The sequence below is a fragment of the Dermacentor variabilis genome, chromosome 3 (genome assembly GCF_050947875.1).
Source record: "Dermacentor variabilis isolate Ectoservices chromosome 3, ASM5094787v1, whole genome shotgun sequence".
NCBI classification, from domain to species: domain Eukaryota; kingdom Metazoa; phylum Arthropoda; class Arachnida; order Ixodida; family Ixodidae; genus Dermacentor; species Dermacentor variabilis.
The window spans coordinates 21571438-21590127 of record NC_134570.1 but is presented as its reverse complement, the minus strand read 5'-3'; the positions used below and the strand labels follow the sequence as shown (position 1 = coordinate 21590127).

At 51.0% G+C, this 18690-nt stretch overlaps 1 protein-coding gene across 9 annotated transcripts in view; it reads left to right on the top strand.

Annotated features, from left to right (window-relative positions):
- The window catches only part of ct (homeobox protein, cut), a 749731-nt gene that overhangs the window by 555675 nt on the left and 175366 nt on the right, over positions 1–18690 (top strand). For all 9 annotated transcript variants that reach the window (XM_075684459.1, XM_075684458.1, XM_075684457.1 and 6 more), the window contains one exon: positions 954–1058. In XM_075684459.1, coding sequence (XP_075540574.1) covers positions 954–1058 — 105 coding nt within the window. The remainder of the gene's footprint in view (positions 1–953; positions 1059–18690) is intronic.

Below are 18690 nucleotides of genomic sequence, written 5' to 3'. Positions count from 1 at the left end.
TTTTAATGTCCTGCAGCCGTGCGTTTGGGCGAGCGCAGCGGGACGGGAGTGGCGGTGCGCGATTTCCGCGGTGCACTCCGAAGCCCACTCGTCCGTACTTTCGTCGTGTAAATGTAGCGCATTTCGCGTGCTTCATGGTGTGCGAACGGCTCGAGCCCCCTCGTGTTGAAGCTTTAAAGTTTTACGGTCGGTTGTCGACCTCAGTCGCCCGGCTGGTACGTTCTCGGGCACTGCGCGATTGAATTCTGCGTAACGACCTGCGAAGCGATGCACATGAGAGTGCGCCAGTGCGCTATTAAACATCCTTATGGCATCAATAAACTCATGTTATTCATGTGCGCCAAGTGTCACTTGGCCTTTTAACTGGACAAGCATGTTGACCGGCGCGTATACAGCGCATCTTCTTGACAATGGAAAAAGAGGAACGTTAAAAATATTTTATGTATGGCACGCAGTGCGATACGCTGCCACGTTTGGCGTCTTCGTGATATCCTCCCCTTTTGATTTATATTGTATGACGCTGACTCATTCAAATGATCGGAATCTTGTTTTATTTTTATTTTTATTTCTTATTTTCTAGTGTGAACGCTAACGCATAACGCTCGTTACACCTTATTTCAGCACCAGACGTTGGCGAACAAAGTCTACGCCGATGGAAGAGATTCAAGAGAATACTAAGCGCGGCGTTCTTGCGATGTTCTGTAACAATGGCGATGTGACGGAGAGTTTGCATAGTTTTCCTATCGTCATGGACGGCCTCTAACGAAGCGCGCAACTTGTCCTGGTGACGATACAGCATAATCGAGTCCTACAGGTGGCAGCGTATATATGTCGACTGTTAAAGCACGAGATACATTTATGGTTCGTGATGCAAATGCCCTCGCGATTTATTTTACTTTTTTTTTCGTCTCCCGTGCTGTCGTCTCACCACATGTCACACTCTGTCGATGCAGCCCATACCCGGCCCGGAGCGGAGCCTCGGGCTATGCGACCCCCCGCCACTGAAGACCACAGCGCCCTGAACGACTCGATACCGGCGGAGGACGCCCGTCAGACAGGTGAGTCGCCGACAACCGTCACTGTACACAGCCCTCGCTATAGATCTATAACCGCACATCATGCCGGGCAACATCGGAGCAGGATTTCGCGAGCAAGAGCAGCGGTATACTTGGAACACCTATAGCAGTGATAAAGAAATCTTAAGTCACCGACCACATCATTTGTAGACGGCATACTTGAGAAGCTCCGACCAAAGGAGGCTTTCGTTACAGCATTAAAGCAAACAAAAAGTATGTACGAAGAAGACTGCGTCACATTGATTGATTCTACAACCTGAGGAACTCGTGGCTGAAGCCGCCCTAATCAGTCCACTGTCTCAGGTCGCACTGAGTTGTACTGGCCAAACTTTCCCATCGTATACAAACACGCTGGCAAAAAAAAAGAGGGAAGGGTATATTGTAAGTGCAACTGCAATAAGTTATTCAATTATAGACACTGGGATAGGCGCTTCAAAAGTTGCTTAAGCTTCACCCGACACTGTTGGTGCGGTCGTCTCGCACCTTATTTGAAAATGAAGTGCGAAATGTTTCTTTTTTTTCTTTTTTCGTTTTACGTGACAAGGGCTCTTAGAATTGTTCACGTCCAGTTGTGCCTACTTTAATTATGTAGCTAGCATACACGTTTTCTTCTCTATAGTGCTCGACGAAACGAGGAAGAGGGGGGGGGGGGGGGCAGTGTCGCTCTAATTTTGCTCACTAAAATTGTTGCACGTAATGAATGCTTGGGCATTTTCTCTGACATCCTTGCACTACAGGACGCAGAACTATAAAGAATGTGAATCTGTACGTTTCGGTTTTAGCTGCCTATATTCAGTCTGTACCGCCGGCGGATCCTGTAGGACTGTGGTGTCCGTACTTACGAAGAAGGCATATTAGAACTCAAAGGCTAATAAGAGAGCGCGTGAAAGTTTTGATGAAAGAAAGAAGACAACTTTTAAAAGCAAGACGATTTCCTCTCCGCTTATTTGAAAACCTCGAGGAACTACGTGGAGTCTCGCTGGTTGTTTATACACGGCTTGAAAACCGCCAGTCAAGCGCACCGCGTCGTTTGGAACCCGAACGACCAGAAAACTAGGCGGCACCTCGGGTGGTCCCACTAATGTCCATTTTTTCCAAGAAGCAAACACGGTGGCAGCGCTGTTCGCCGAATGTTATGCGTACGCATGCCATCCCTCCGGTGCACTTTATACCCTCCAATTCTGCGCCATCCGAGCCTTAACACGCGCTTCCCACCCAGAGACTTGGAAGTAACTTGGATAGAAAAAAGAAAAACTCGAAGGTCCAAACAGCATCACGAGTTGCGCGTGCTCGCATCAGCACGGGTTGGGGGGCATTTCGCCGTCAGCGCGTCGCGCCTAATTCGCAACTCCCCCCAGCGGTCGTGAGCGCGACCCAGCCCTGTTCTTTCGTTCGTGCGTTCCGCATGTTTGTATCCGCGGCGCGCAAAACACGCGCGACGTGTTTGCTGCTCGCCGTACGACGCTCGCCCGCTCTGCCTCACTTTTTCTTCTTCGCTAAACATCTCTTCGCTCCTTCTGCTTCTTTTTAAAGGACACCACTCCCTGTTTCGCGTAAGAGGCGAAGCGAGCAGAGCGGAGTTTAAAGATGGAAGTGGCTGTCAGCATTTGCCAAACGAGACTCCTTTGCAGCCTGGCATTCGCCTCGTGTGCGAGCCTGTGGATGGCCAAAGAGGGAGAAGGGGTCCCGGTGCGGGAGAGCCAGGAGTCCTCCCGGGAGCGGTGTAGCGTCCGCAGCAACAGCAGCAACAAGAATTAACGGCTGGCGCCGTTAAGGACGGCGCGGAGAGCGGCGCTCGGAGGAAACGGATAGCCGCCATTTCGAAGACGTGCTCCACTGTACTGCACGCTCTACACCGGTGCACGCGCCTCATCTTCTTTCTTCAGCCTCTCACGTTTTTCTCTTCTCCAATTATTTGTTCGCTGGAAATATTCGGCCGCGTACGTAACGGATGTGCGTACGCGTCCAGCTTCCATGCCGGAAGCGAACGCAGCTTGTACGCATTGCGCGACACTCCGCGGAATAAGCAACGCCATCGTGGCGCGGCCGGGGATAGACCGGTCGCACAACCCGTGGCACTCGGTGGTCGCTGCTGGTTTCGGAAGAAGCTCGCAAAGCGTGAGCAGCGTGGGAAGGCGCGCGCGGGTAAATAATATTCGAGGCCCGCTTTATGGGTTTAAGTTAGTCTACCGCTGAGTGGGTTTTAATACTTCGCCGTGTGGTTTTGAAAATATTCGTCAGTGTTGTTTTCACACAATTAAAAGCAAGTTAGAAGAAACAGAAAAGAGGAAACACAAGGTGGCACAACTTGTGGTGTAAGGCTGGTGCTTGCACCTTGTCGTTGTACTGCTGTTATACTGGGTGTTCTCTTCGCAGATATCAATAAGGGCGACAGCAGGTGATTTCTTGGTCATAATTCACTGTTCATTTAATATAGTACAAGAACTGCTGGAAGAATTTAGGTGCTCTTTCACAATGGACGAAAATAGTATGCTATCGTTCTTTATGGCGTTGTAGAATTAAGGATGGGCTGACACACCATTTAAGCTGAGAAGTCGTCCAGGACCCACTTATTTCTGCCTTGTCGATGTCCTCGCAAGACTTGTGATAGTTTTTCCTTCTGATGGCGATCGTGCACTAAATTAGAAAATGAAGCAGCAGTAGCTATGGTGTTGGGCTGCTGAGCACGAGGTCACGGGATCGAATCTCGGCCACGGCGACCGCGTTTCGATGGGGGTGAAATGCGAAAAACACCCGTGTACTTAGATTTAGGTGCACGTTAAAGAACCCTAGGTGGTCGAAATTTCCGAAGTCCTCCACTACGGCGTGCCTCATAATCAAAAGGTGGTTCTCGCACGTAAAACCCCATAATTTAATTTATTTTTAAATGAAGCAGGTCACTGACCAAAGTCAAAATAAAAATAAGGTGACGTTTCGGGATCCGCACGGATCCCTTGTTGACAGTGGATAGTCGGTAAGCACAAGGTTCTTAAGTAACGTTCAGCGCATGACGCAAAGTTCGCGAGTACACGTGGTTTAGAGTGCCAGATGATCTATTGATTGTGTTATTTGTCGTTTGAATGATTATCCATTCGAGATTGAGCCTCGTTGTCAAGTTTTCCTCTGTATATAGCCACGATACGCACGTTGTCCCAGTTTATCCCGTGACCCGTCTTCTCGGCATGCTCTGCGAGGGCGTTTGTCACTGTGTGGCTTTTGGCGACATCATTTTTGTGCTCTTTGAGGCGCCTGCAGAAATTTCCGCTTTCGCCAACATACACCGATTCGCAATCAGCGCATGGAATCATGCATGCCACGCCAGGAAAACGTGTCCGAGGGAGAGGATCCTTCACGTTCATCAAGTTACCTTTAAGCTTGCTTGCTTGCTGGCACGTGTGCGATTTGTACACCGCGTTTCTTAAAACACGAGTTAGGGCTTCGCTAACACCTCAAATATACGGGAGAGAAGCGCGCTTCTGTCTCGATGCTTAAGCGTCCGTGGCTTGGCTGTCAGTCTGCGGATTACTCATCAGGAACTTCGTTGTCCTCCGACTAAAATGCTTGGTGTACCCGTTCTTCGTTAGGCCCGCTTCAATGATCTGAAGCTCCTCTCGCAGGCTGCTTGTATCAGAACAGGTGCGGATGGCCCGTTCAATTAACGAACGAACCACTGAGCGTTTGTGTGCTGCCAGATGAACTGTCTAGAAACCAAGGTGAGGCCATTGGGAACATGCTTGACCCGTGCGTCCAAGAAAGGGAGGCAACAGTCTTTTTCTTCTTCCACAGTAAACTTGATGAAGTCTCGACGCCATTTAGGCAGTCGAGGAACCGGTGTATATTGGCAAAAGCGGTAATTTCTGCAGGCGTCTGAAAGAGCACAAGAATGATGTCGCCAAAAGCCACACAGTGACAAATGCCCTCGCAGAGCATGCCGAGAAGACGGGTCACGGGATAAACTGGGACAACATGTGTATCGTGGCTACAGAGGAAAACTTGACAACGAGGCTCAATCTCGAATCGCTAATAACACAAATGACAAATAACGCAATAAGTAGATCATCTGGCACTCTAAACCACGTGTACTCCCGAACTTTGCGTCATGCGCTGAACGTTAGTTAAGAACCTTGTGCTTAGCCGACATTCGATTGTGAACAAGGGATCCGTACGGATTCCGAAACGTCATTTTATTTTTATTTTGACCTTGGCCAGTGACCTGCTTCATTTTCTAACAACGCTTTTACTTGAACAGACGGTATTCCGTCGAACTCTTACATGCACTAAATGCAGCCGTTGGACACGCACGAAACTAGAGTGCCTATTAAACGGGTGCGAACTTACACTGCAGTGAGCTGCTTTCGTTTGCTCTATTGCATGACGGTGTAGCATAACGTCGTTATGTACCATGCACAGTATAGAACATTCCGTGCCTGCCGAATGCGGGCGTCGCGCCGGTGGCGCTCTCACAAATTCACACCTGCGCCTCCACAGAGGCGCGTAAAGCACAGTTGGTGCACCTGTGTGACCTGCGTGGCTGTCGAATTACGGGGGCTGTAATTGAGATGTGGGCGAGACTACGGAAGGTAGTAGGCGAACGGTCTGTGTTCCGCAGGCGATGGGTGCTGTGTCGCCGCTCTTTATTTGGAATCGGGTAACCTGCGGTATGCATACAAATAACCAGCTCCTCCACGTTGTGTCATAAGGCGTTTGCTCCCTGCGATGTCTTGAAGCGTGGCATGCGCCGTCTGCGAACGAGTCTTTAGTACGTCACTAGCTGGAGCAGAGGAGATTCATGGAGAGCCGTAAGCCCCGTAGCAAGTTTGAAGAACGTGGCATAAGTCGGTTTGCGGCCGCCATCGGCAGCATGTCCGGCCATCAGGAGAGACGCATGCTCGTGTCCCGTATTCACTCATCGAGTGCTCCGCTTCCAGTAAGTCGAAAACAACGCGCACCACACTCCGTACAAGACGCGTCAGTGCGCATACGTGCGTATATGCCACACCATCAAAGCAGTAGCGACACTACCATGTGAGATTCCGCGCGCGAATTATAGCGGCTTTCTGTGCAACTTTAATCTGTCCCCGCTTGCGAAACTGCCACGAACTTGTTAGGACATGAATTCATATATGGTTGGTCTAAATTCACTGTTGCAAAGTAAAACCAAACAGAAGTGTTCCCTCACGTTTTGTTCTCTCTCTCTCTCTCTCTCTCTCTCTCTCTCTCTCTCTCTCTCTCTCTCTCTCTCTCTCTCTCTCTCTCTCTCTCTCTCCACCGTTGTGGCTACAATGAATCTGCGCTTTTTGTGGACACAGCGTGCTTAATAACTTCGCTGTCTTGTTTCTATAGACGCAGCTTCCGGCACAGAAAGGCTTGGATCATATATTTGAGCGACCCATTCAGTCTTTCTCATTTCTATAATGCATAGCCGCGCGAAATAAATCGCCGCTTCAAGGAAGACGAAAATAGTACATAATGCGTGGCTATTTGCACCGGAGAGACCGCCCGTTACTTGCACAGTCTCGGCTCTTTGGCCAACCATAAACCGCAAAAGGGTGGCGTCTTTTCTCGTAGAGTGAAGCGTCCTCGACGAGGGTCTGTCTCGAACGACCGGAAATTAAAAACAGCAATTATTCATACGCTGCCTTCGCCGAGAGACGACGACCGCCAGCACAAGCACGCGAGCTAGAGGAGTAGGCGTCGTCGACGCGTGCCCTCATCCTCTTCCTCCGCCGGTGTGAGCGCGTGTGCGCCGCGTCGGCGAAGAGCGCGTGCATCCGAAGGCTTCGACGACAGCCAAAGCAGCACGCGTGCGGCGTGAATGGTTTCCGCGCAGAATGCGCCCCCTAACGACCTTCGGCCAACAATGTCGCCGGATGTCGTCAGGAGCTCCGGCCCGGAGAGCAGCATCAAGAGAAGAGGAGGGTGGCGCTGAAAGGGGGGAGAAGGCGATTCAATCGGATGCCCTCCGGGCGAGACAAAAACCAAATGAGCCCCCATTGACGACGGGGCCCCTCTAAGTGGCGCGCCCCTATGTACTATACCGGCCCTCTATCGTTATACCTCGCAAAAGGCACCGTTGATTGGGTCGCACGACGATGCCGCTCTCCGACGCCGCCGCTACTGCTGCTCTTTGGTCTCTGGCTTTTCGGAACGAGGACTGGGCGACCTTTCGCTTTTGAAGTCGCGCATCAGCGATAGCGCGCGTGGCCTCGCGGCAGTGACAAACGCGGCCCCGCGCCGCCCACACCCCCTCCTCGCGTCACCCTCCTTTGCTGCGGACAGGGTCGACCCTCTGATTGCCCGTATGGTCACCGCTCAGGCGATGAGCCCCTTGGCCTGCGACTCGGGTCCCTCTGCTACCGCTGCTCGCTCGCATTGTCTAGACTCGGGAGCGTGACTCCCTGATTGCGGGTCGTCTACGGACGTGGCCGACGAGAGGCAATTTAAGCGCTGCCGTTCGACCTCGTGGCATGCGCTATCAAAAAGGAAATTCGCTCGTTCTCCACTGCGGGCGCATATTCAAGCATGCAGCGTCGAAAAATTAACAAATAAAATAAAATTGACGAGATTGTCAAGGGCGCACGTATAGAACGAAAAGAAGAAACGAAAAAGAAATTAGTAAAACAGAGGTTGCCGTCTTGTGTACACAGCACTGGCGGCATGGAGCCCGCATCGACTGAAGCCGGCAATAATGAGGAAGTAACTAAATTCAAACTTGACGAAAGTAGACGGATGAAAGTAGCACTGCTGCTCTCCAGCCACAATTGGTTAGGCCATCATCCACCTAGGCAGACATAAACAGGCAGGTTGGTTACTCTGACACCGTCTCGTTCGCTATCTTGGGAATTCGAATACACAGATGAACAGACAGCAAGATTGGAGGGAGAACGCTAACGCGGAGGTGAACCTCTTATTCACATGGATCAGTCGTTGTAACAAATCAAGGTCCCTGTGGCGACTGTCAGTTGAATGCAAAAAAAAAATAAAAAATAAGAAGATTATTTCACAACCATGGTTGGCCCATGAAGCGGCGACTTCTGTCCTTCGAATATGCAATATCCTTGTATGTTAGGTAAGTTTATCTGTACCACTAATTATGCCTAAAACAAGTATTTTTACCTGTTAATGTTTAACTAGCTCTACAACTTCTTTTTATTTAAGTGTCTGGAGCTAGCCTTCAATAATGTCGCTCTTCAATAACGACGATGCGAAAAGTGCGGCACGAAGAAAAATAGCGAAAGAAAAATTGACCAACATAAGAGTACCACGAACAACTTTAAGCAGGCATAGCGCTTCTTCACTTTGCATCACGTGTGTTACACCTCGCCATTTAGTCATGATTAAAGATAAAACGGATTAGCTATAACATGTCTTAATAGCGAGGAATTAAAAAAATTATGGGGTTTTACGTGCCAAGACCACTTTCTGATTATGAGGCACGCCATAGTGGAGGACTCCGGAAATTTCGCCCTCTTGGGATTCTTTAACGTGTACCTAAATGTAGTAGCGAGGAATAGAAAAACAACTTTAAAAAAATAACGTAGCGTCAGGGCTCCACGCGTTCGGGTGAAGAATCCGAAAAAGCCGAAAGTGAGAGAAAACTGCGACGAATGCGCATGCAATATGAACTTGCACCTTTCGAAGCATGCGCGCTTTGTCTTTATTCCTCACTCCTCGCGCGGTAGTGCAGGAAGGTCTGCACAGTGACGGGTTATCGTTCACCACCCACCGTGCCTTGCACGCCTGCTTGCCACCTTCGCACGTGCCCGTTCCCACTGCTGCAAAGAGAGGGAGGGAGGGAGAGAAAGAGGCGGCAGAAAGAGAAGAGCGCGAAATCCGGAACATCTTATGACTTCGCGCAGATGCACGAAGGAGACAGCGAAGGAAAGGGTCGGCAGTGTCAATTTTTAAATTCGATGCAGAGCAAGAAGGCCGCCCTGTCTCAGCACCTTAGGACAGAAGCAATCAAAGTGATGCGAGGCTGTACGCGGCGGCAGGGCCCGTTCCGACGCGAATACGTCACGTGCCGAAGCCATGGCGCGGGAGGTTCCGGACTGGAAACAAGAAATAAATAAATAAAAAGGAAGGCAGTCTACGCTTTTCCACATAAAGTGAGCACGTGAACAAACTTTGCGAGACTCCCTGAACGGCGGGCTTGTCGCTGCAGCGATATGGCGATGGCATTCCGGCGGTACCTACCGAAGCGAGAGCGCGAGTCGAGGCATTCGTTTCTCAGCTGAGCACAGAAATAAGTGCGAGCAGACATAAGACGATCTGGAATGAGTGAAGGCCGGCGGGGGCGACGGGAATTTCGCCTAGGGTGAGACAAATTCCGACGCAGGCCGTGCCAAGGTCGGTCACCAGGAAACGGCTGAGAGAGCGAAAATAATAAAAAAAAAAGAAGGTGAGCACGCTTCCGATTTGCATGCCGCTAGCTGCTGCGGTAGCGGGGGCTTCCTGCTTCTCGGCGGGTGCATGCACTGCATGCGACGACTCCTCGGCGAGCGATGGCCGCTCCTGCAGCCGTCGCAGTTGGTCGAGCGCGACGGGAGCGCGCACTCCGATCGGCGGCGCCCGATGGGCGTTTTCCGGGTGGCGATATACGCGCGGCGGGGGGAGCAGCGATCTCGTTCTGCACGCTGCCTGTCACGGTGAAGCAAGCAGCCGCTCTTCGGGGTGTGATCCGAATCGGCCGCGCCGTTTTTCTGTTCTTCTTAATTTTTTTTATCGACAAGCCGGATCACTCCCTGGAGTTCTCGTGCTTGTATAAAACATTTGCGCCGCGCGCTCGCTTTTCGTAATGCAAGAAAGGCGGCAGGATCTAACGCACCTCATGGGATCCACGTTAGGCGATGCTTTGTCGAAACGCATCATTTAAGTGCTATGCAATGAGGCGCGCGTTGTTCGCAAATTCAACTTATTTCCAAATCGCGCAAGGCATTCTACAAGTTGTTCTCCCGAGAAGTCTTGCATCGTTTGCCTTCGCGGTAATGCTTATGCAACTGTTCGTGCTTTGCTCCGCGCGTTTCACGGCATAGCGAATACGTGCCTGCCCAGCAAGGTCGTTCTGCTTGGGTTTGCTAATGCGCCTCGGTCCCATGACACCTGTGTAAATGCCACACACTCCCACAATGCGGACTTTTATATGCTCTGTCTTATCCAAACTATCCCTTGCCTTTCCTATGGGGGGATAGCTATAGCGCAAGATCCATTTCAAAAACTGACTATAGACGCCGAGAATGTTAAACCTGTGGGATGGCAGGGGATAAGCTTGTTCGCTTTCTCGACATGTCACTTGCGGGGGTACTGAACACATTTTAGACGCGTTGATATATTTTTTCTTTCTTTTTTTTTTAAGTAGCCGAAGCGCGCGTGACGAAAGAATGGGCGCCTACCATCACCCATGCGTCCAGGACTCTGACAGATGCCGGTGCAGTACCAGAATTTAAGACGCATATGTGAAGCTTCGCGCTAAACTGCGCAGCGTAGGGCAAAGGTGACAGTGCCCCCGAAAGTTTACGGTCATAATATCGGCTCACTACGTATGAGGATCAAAGCGGAATAATGATATCATAAATGTGTAAATTTCCCCCCTTTCTTTCTCTCACTGAATAGGACCCATTAAAACTTGTAAATGAGCAGTTTCGATAGCACATTCTCCTCCTTGTCACTAATATATATAGTAACGGTAACGAAGAACGCCGCAAGGGAAAGAAGAGGAAGAGAAAGGCAAGGGCAGAAGAATAGCGTAGCATTGGGTCAGAGGAATAGTCTGTTTTTGGGACGACTGAGATTTGTGTGTGTCGTGGACCGCCGAGGCACCGGACTCCAGTCACATTTTGGTGGTAGCGATGGTATATATGCTCTGTCGTAGAGTAAACAAAGGAAGTGTGCGGGTTCTTCTCACCAGTCCACGATAACGCTTTCTGTTCGCAAGCAGCCGCGGCGCAGTTCTCGGTCACGCGCTTCCTCCCCCGGAAAGCGCGAGGAAGGCGCAGAGCACAGTCGAGCTCCCCTCCCGCGCAGAGTGCCCGACTCGTGCGCACCGCTGCGGCAGTGCCCCAAACAATTTGTCACTTTCGGGCACAGCGTCTCCATCTCCCGCGGCGGTTGCGGTAGCGGTGCGCGGGCCTCTGGCTTTGGCAGATGCCGCTCCTCCACCCTGCTGCGGCGAGTTAATTTCTATTCTGCTTCTTCATTTGCCCGAAACAAAGCACTGGAACGGAGCTCTCGTCGCAGCCGCCTCCGTTCAGCTATGCGCACGCGTGTGGTCGCACACAGGATCCCGCGGAATTCGCGTCGCCGCACATGTCGTATGCGCGCTCGAGTGCTCTATACCTGACACAGCCCTCTCCCCTCTCCCTGCCTCCTCGTTCCCGCCTCCGTCCCAGTCTCCCCGATGTTGCATCCAAAAGAGGTTCCGCTCCCCACTGAATCGTGGCGGTGATGTTGCTAGCTCTTGATTAATACAGTCTCGGTTCCGCGTCGGACGACCAAAATACCTCGGCAAACGGCGAGAGCGAACGAGACGGCGAGAACGACGACACTCATCGCCGTGTTAGGCCGAACATCCGTCCGTATGTCACACTCGCGAGCGAACGCTCGTGCTCCTCGCAGGCTTTGCCGATTCCTCTGCAGCCATCCCCCGCGCGCAGCGCATGCGAAGCGAAGCTTGCATCCGGATGGGTTAGCCGTCGGTGCGTACGCGCGCGTCTCTTGCACGAGAGCAACAGAAGCAGAAACGTATCTGCTCCTATATAGACGCTGTTGCTGCTGCTGCCGCCTGGGCGCACCACCGCGCTTTCTTGAGGTGCAACCGCGCCACTCGCCGCATCATCTTTCGCGCCGGTTTCGGAGATGGGAGAAAAGAAAGCGACGACTGCCAGGACATATTTCTCGCGGTTCCCCAACTTCAGCTCCGCTACATTCGCAGTGAACGAGGGAGCTCGTGCGCGAAGCTGCTGCCCGGACGCCGGGCGATGCATGGCGTGCGTTCTCCCAAACGACGCATCAACGACGTCTCTCTCACAGTCGGCTGCTGCGCTAGCTCTTCCCGTCGTTGCTGTTACTGCTATACTGCTTCTGCTACTGCTTCGGGCGTGCCGTTATTAAACCTTCTCCCGGCGTCATCGCGAGAGGTGTCGTTCTGCTCGGCGAAGAGAAAAACGAAGAACCGCGTCAGTCGAGATGGCTCGCAGAGGACGGCAACGACAGGCGAGGCCTAGACCGGCGACAGCTAACGTCTTTACCTGCGCGTGCAAAACTCGCCGGAAGTTTTCTTGGCTGAGCTTACTTTCGATGTATAATTAGAGTCGGGCGGCCGAAAGGAGCAGCAAGCACAAGAATTGAAGGGAGAAGGCAGCACGACTAACTTTTATCGCACCGTGGTGGTCCACAGTTGAGTCGTTTATCTGCGCTCTCAGGAGTAAAGTGAAGCTCTGCTACTGTGCGGCATATACGAGCAAAAGTGTGATGGAAAGATGCCAGTTCGGCTTGCGAATCACCTTTCGCCTGCAGGCTGGAGCCTTGCGTGAAAGCTCGACCGCGCCGTCGTTCGCTGCCATGTATGGCGTCCGCGGGTGCTGCGGCCACGCTACAGCGCTACCGTGAAAAAAAAAAAAACAAAAAAGAAACACATGCACAAAAATCAAAGCAAACAAAGGTGGAGCGCACAATATCGTTTGGTTAATACCACTCGCAATTCTTAAGAACTTGTATACTTGAACGTTTCACGAACAGAAAACATTAAATTAAGAAGAAAGAAAGATAAGCGTGGAAGACAGACTCGCGACATGTGCAGATATGGGAAGTACTTTTGTTCACCCGATTAACTTTTCCTATGCTTTGCAAGTTTTTCTGTACGCTTCTTTTTGTTGTACTGCTTCCTTTCGGTGTACAGTTTCGTCATTTATTCCAGAATTTAATAAATAAAGGCCAAGAAGATATGATCGGCAATCCCCTATGCAGCTCTTGTACATGTCGATGTACTCCATGCGCGTGAGTCGTGCCCGTTGCATTTTTCCCCATCCTGTGTACCTCACATAAATGTGCGCGAAGATCTCTGGCTGCAGGCTTCATTATGTGTCTCCCGAACATGTTCCCTGCGTCATCGAACCCTAGCGATGCTGCGGAAGCTGTGGTTTGCGGCAGCTAAATAAAGGTTATTGCACAATATTTACAAGTTATTAGAGATAAATTTCAGGGCGTTAGTGGAAGTGACGCATTCATGATGATGATTCTTATTCTCATCCCCTTTGAAAGGAGCGGCAACAAATATTCACTTATTTGGCTTGAGCTTATCAGATTTTACTGCATGTATATTCCGGCTTAATATTTGCACCCCGGCCGTTTCAATCTCTTAACTGCTTTCTTTTTTCCACCAATGCTGTAAGTGTGTCTTGCTTATCTCGACCCGCTGACCAGTTAATTTTCCTAACTGCTTTGAATCCCAGCACTCCCATGGAGGGTGGATGTTCTCTACACGGTTCATTCTCGGTGAATATTTTGACTTTACAATGTGCCTGCGCTCGGGCGCAATTTAGCGACGAACACTTGTTACGCGCCAATTTTCTGATGTGCTTAAACAGCCCTGCGCACACCTGAACATAATTAGCAAAACAGGGCATACATGCCCTCCCAGGCACCCATGCGTGTCTGGGATAGTTTCGGGTCACCGAAATGGTTCCGCTTTTCTGCTGGTGCCTATCCACGCCGTCAATCCACTCGGCTGGTATACAGCGTGCCACGGACACTCTGCTCCTTGAGACGCCGTTCAAGTAAGTCGCGCTGCACGAGACAGCGAAAGCGAGAGAGCAACAAGAGAAAGAGTAATGAAGAAAGATCTGCCTGTTCCCAGAACGAACGGCACGTGTGCGCGCTATAGCTGCACGTCCTCGATGATAGGCGACGCGGCGATAAAGACTGAGGGAAACGGTGCCGAGTTGGCGCGACTCATGTCACCTCTGGCGCTACTCTGCTGCCCGATTAACGCTGGTCGGAATGGGGAGGCTTCGGGGGTTAAGAATCAGCTCTACGGGATCGTAGGGAACGACGGAGGGAAGGGGGGGGGGGCTCAGGCATGGCCACGGCAGAGAGCCTGATCGTGGCGCTGTTTATGAGGCGGCCCATTTCCGCGCGCTCTCTCGACGTCCGGCACGTCTGCTTCCAATATTTTACGGCCGGGTGGTGGACGGGGGAAAGGGAGACGTGGGGGAGTACAGAAAGGAAGTTCGGGAGAAAGCTATCTCTATCGGCCCTCCGAAGGACAGCCACCCATCCGAGCGAGAGACGCACGACTGATGGTGATGACTGCCATGAGGAGAAGCCCACACGCTGGCGCCACGAGAGAAAGCCGCTCCGCGGTTGGGAAAACAAACGCCGACCCATTACGCGCGTGCCAAGCCGCCGGAGGGGCTGGGGGAGTTGGCCGGGCAACCCCGGTGTACACCAGCGCGCTCCTGCGGCCACCCCATCTCCCCTCCTGGAACCGCTTTCTCTTCTCCCTGCCTCGTGTGCCTGACCGCGGGTCATCCCTGCGTCGCGGGGACGGACACCCCGGGTTCAGAAGCTAAAGGGCGCGCTCCGTCTTGCTTCATCCCGACGCATCTCTCACGAGTGGGGCTTCGATGTGCTGTCTCTCCTTGCCCACAGCCTGGTCGTTGAGCGTAGGCCTGCCACAGGCTTTTTTAAAACAAACGGCTGCTAATGAATGGTACCGGTGGTGCCTTCGACGTATTCCTTGTCATGAATACTTATCAGAGCGATAGGTTACTACTCATTATACTTGTGCACGTGATTGATGTACCCTGTAAAAACATTAACAGTAATCCCAAATTCTGTAACAGAACCAATGAAGAAGTGCACTTGCCATTTCTGCATGATATCATTTTATGCGTGCGACGAACTGCATACGACATCACCTGATTGTGGATTTTTAGGGAATATTTAGCGTCTAAATTCTTCTAATCAACAGTCGACAACCGCAGTGCGGTATAGCATCCTGTCATACGTGATAGTGTCAGTGGCACTATAGAGGGCATGGATAGCAGTGCTATGACGTCATCCGCGTTTCTTCTACCCTGTCACCACTCTTGTGTTGTCGCTCGTTCTCGTGTCGAAGAAGTCCTCATTCCCACCAAGCACATTCTGTTTCGTACCCTTTGCTCGTATCTGCTCGCATGTTGTTTGTCGTTGCTCCTCCTCCTCCTCCTCCTCCTCCTTTCTTATTTTGTTCTGTCTTTCTTTTTCTTTTTTTTTTCTGAACGCACAATTTATGAGCGTTCTTTGAAGCCGACCGAACTGCTCGTCGCAAGCGCAGACCGAATGCTTGTACCGACACCGCTATAGGAGACAGGCGTCATCAACCACTCCGACATGACAGGCTCGGAGCAAAAAGCGACACCGGCCGCGACCAAGGTGACTTTGGACGCCGAGAGCGAAGGCGCCGATGCCGACCTCGTCGTCTCTTCCAGGAAGGAGCAGCGCATGCGTGTGCTCGCGCACAAGTCGGCACCTCGCAGCCTCCGATAAGCGCCATAACGTATCGGACGCGGTCGGTTGAGCACGCGAACCAAGCTCACCAGGATGTCGGGTTCACTCGGATTCTGTGAGCGCGCCGCCCTGTGTGCGTCTTTCTCGTCTCCTGCGCCATGTGTAGCGCTACACGCAGCGGCGCCCGCCTCTCCCGTCCCGGCACGTGCTTCGTGTTGCGCTGCTTCGGAGCGGTGTTACGAGGGGCTTCCCGAGACGCTGACCACTTAGCTTCCACGATTGTCGGTATCCGTGATGTCAGTGGGCCGGAAGCCTGATAACATTTTAGGAAAATAAGAGAAATAGAGAAAGTTGCTGTTCGTACGGCTTGATCATGTGGTGCGGCACGATTGAAAAGAACAGCGAAAGGGAGAAATGTGCCAAGACAGAAGACTCTTTGTAAGCGCAGTGAAGCAAGTAATAATAATAATAATAATAATAAAGCTATAAGCAGACACGCGAGGAGATGAAAGGGAACGATGTTTCTCAAGGGCAGAGGTGGGAAGGAAAGTGGGACGAAATACGGAAGAGGGGACAATACACCTGTATATTATAACTTCGTCCAGTATATCTGTTTTCTTTCAGTGGCAAAGTCGATCTACATTTGTCCATTGTTGATGATATGATTTACGGGTGTTTCTGTTCTTGCCGAAGTTAAACTTTCGTTTCCTCTCTCCCTCTCTCTCTGGTTCCTTTGACTGCCCAGAATTAACCCTCACGTGCTTTCACTATACATGGTTTCCCTTTCAGAGTGGCAAGGCTCTGCCTCTTTGAATGTGCTTGATTAAGTATCCACGCTCGTACATTGTGTTAGTGACATCAACTGGCAAGCAGAGGTGTCTTTCGGCGCTCATAAGAAAATAAGGCACTTTGTGCTTTGTACTGTGCGGTTCGATACGTGTTTGCATCACCGCTCTATTTGTGCATGCGCTGTGCCTTGCTGTATATTGTGTGGCACATGTCTCGAGTATTGACGCCTTTCTACGCTTCTCGAGGACGTCGGTCTGTTTCTTATTCGGACGATCGTATACCAATTAAAAGCAGATGTTAAACAACAATGTAACTTGCTTATTTAACATGGATGGGTTCCCGCGTTGCATTAAAACATACTTTAAAAACTGCGTCAGTCATCCGCATAATCTTCGCTGCCCTTGAGGGCTCTGCAATATCGCGTAATACGAGTTAAACAAGTTAATATTTAGTATGAATTTTCCCTCAGCACAAACATTATGCTGACAGGTGTGAGACTGCACGCGGGATGTAGGAAATTGCTTTCACTCGGCACACTAACAAACGTGAGGTTCTCTCATTTTCTTTTTCTTGAGGTGGAAGAGAGAGGGGAGGTCATTTAGAGAGGTTTTACAGCACTGCGCTTCTGCAATATTCGGAACGAACAAATTTCTGAGCTCGTTCCGCAGTGAGGGGAGAAAGCTTTAAAGGCAACAGGAGTCAGAAGAGAAAGCCTCGGAAATGACAACGTCACAAGAACGGGCAGGGGAGACGGGTACTTCACCCCCCGAAGGCCTGCACTCCTGCAGATACGTGCGCATGTGTGCGCAACGCGCAGGGAGACACGAGCTTACGCGAACGCCCACTTCTCTTCTGCTGCTCTTCTTCTAATAGGAGTAATTAGGTCTTCCTGTTAATTGTAATAATTAGTGGCATAAATCTGCGCGCGCGAGAACGACGCATCCCCGAAGTTAAAGAGCCCGCAACGGACGCAAGATTATGGCCGCGAGGGCATCGGTGCAGGGGCCGAGATTGCGTATTACGGCGCGGCGCATTCGCATTGAGAGAGGAGTGGCCGTAATGCAGATGGGGCCGAAGGTGGTTCCCGTTTAACGACCCCCCCCCCCTCCCCACCGGTCGTACATATACACACGTGTGCACTCGGTGCTGGAGGAACCCCGTGAGAAATGCTCCATTTGAGTGGGCCATCACCGCGTATGGTGAACGGACGCGCTCGCGACTGTGCGGCTGTTTATGCCGCGCTATATATGCACACGCCTGCTTCTGCTGCTGTTGTTTCGGGGCCGAGCTGTTCCTCGAGTATTGCAACTCACGCCCCCTACACGCACACACACTCACCTCGTCTCTTGCCATAGACAGCAGCACTCGGCGCTCGGCAAACAATAACATGTGCGCGCGTGTATCTGAGCGGACAGCGCTGCATTATCTTAACAGCGCGCGCAGAGGCCGATTAATAAGCGCATTAAGCTGCGGAAATATCACCCCTTCGTTTGTTTTGCTGTTTTTGCCATATTTTTTTCAGCGTGGAATGCTCCTACAGAGGCGATTTCTTTTGTTGCAGGCGCCTTTATTATTAGCCAGAAGCAAAGAGGTTGCGGATGAGTGCGTAAGCACTGATTGTGCTTTAGCGCGCCGCTGCTGGAATTATGAGCATCACTCACGTGTTCACGAGGTGCTTTCGCTTTGTTGTCCACTGGCCGTTATTTTGTTTTTCAGACGGCGGCAGTAAAGATAATAATGCCTCCTATAATGATCGGTTTGCCACCGAGAAAGGTTGTCCTGCGTGAGCTGTAATACTTCTGTATCAAAAAAAGAAAATGAAATGGCCTCTAATGAAAGTATTCCTGGGAGCAGTGTTTTATAATCGATGTTAAGTTGAGCTAGCTGTTTACAATAACCAACCAATGACGCGACACGCGTCCGCTCAGTTTCAGAAGCCGGAACAATGGCTTGCGCTTTCTTGCATTACTCAACTGCTTATATATATATATATATATATATATATATATATATATATATATATATATATATATATATATATATATATATATATATATAGATAAACCTGATTTCATCCTTCGATTTCATTTGATTACTCCAAGCAATTAAGTACGTTATTCCGGGAAGACACGACTAACGAATAGAGAAACATGTATTGCACGCATCGATTCCACTGCCCTCGCCGTCGTCTCTGCCGCGGATTCGCACAACCGCGAGGAACGAACTCTCGCTGACCGCCGAGTCCTTACACCTGCGCGAAATCGTACACGGCTAGGCATCACGCCTTCGGGAAAAGCTCGGAAGTGCGACAGATTGCGGTGCGTTTCCCGGAGAGTCG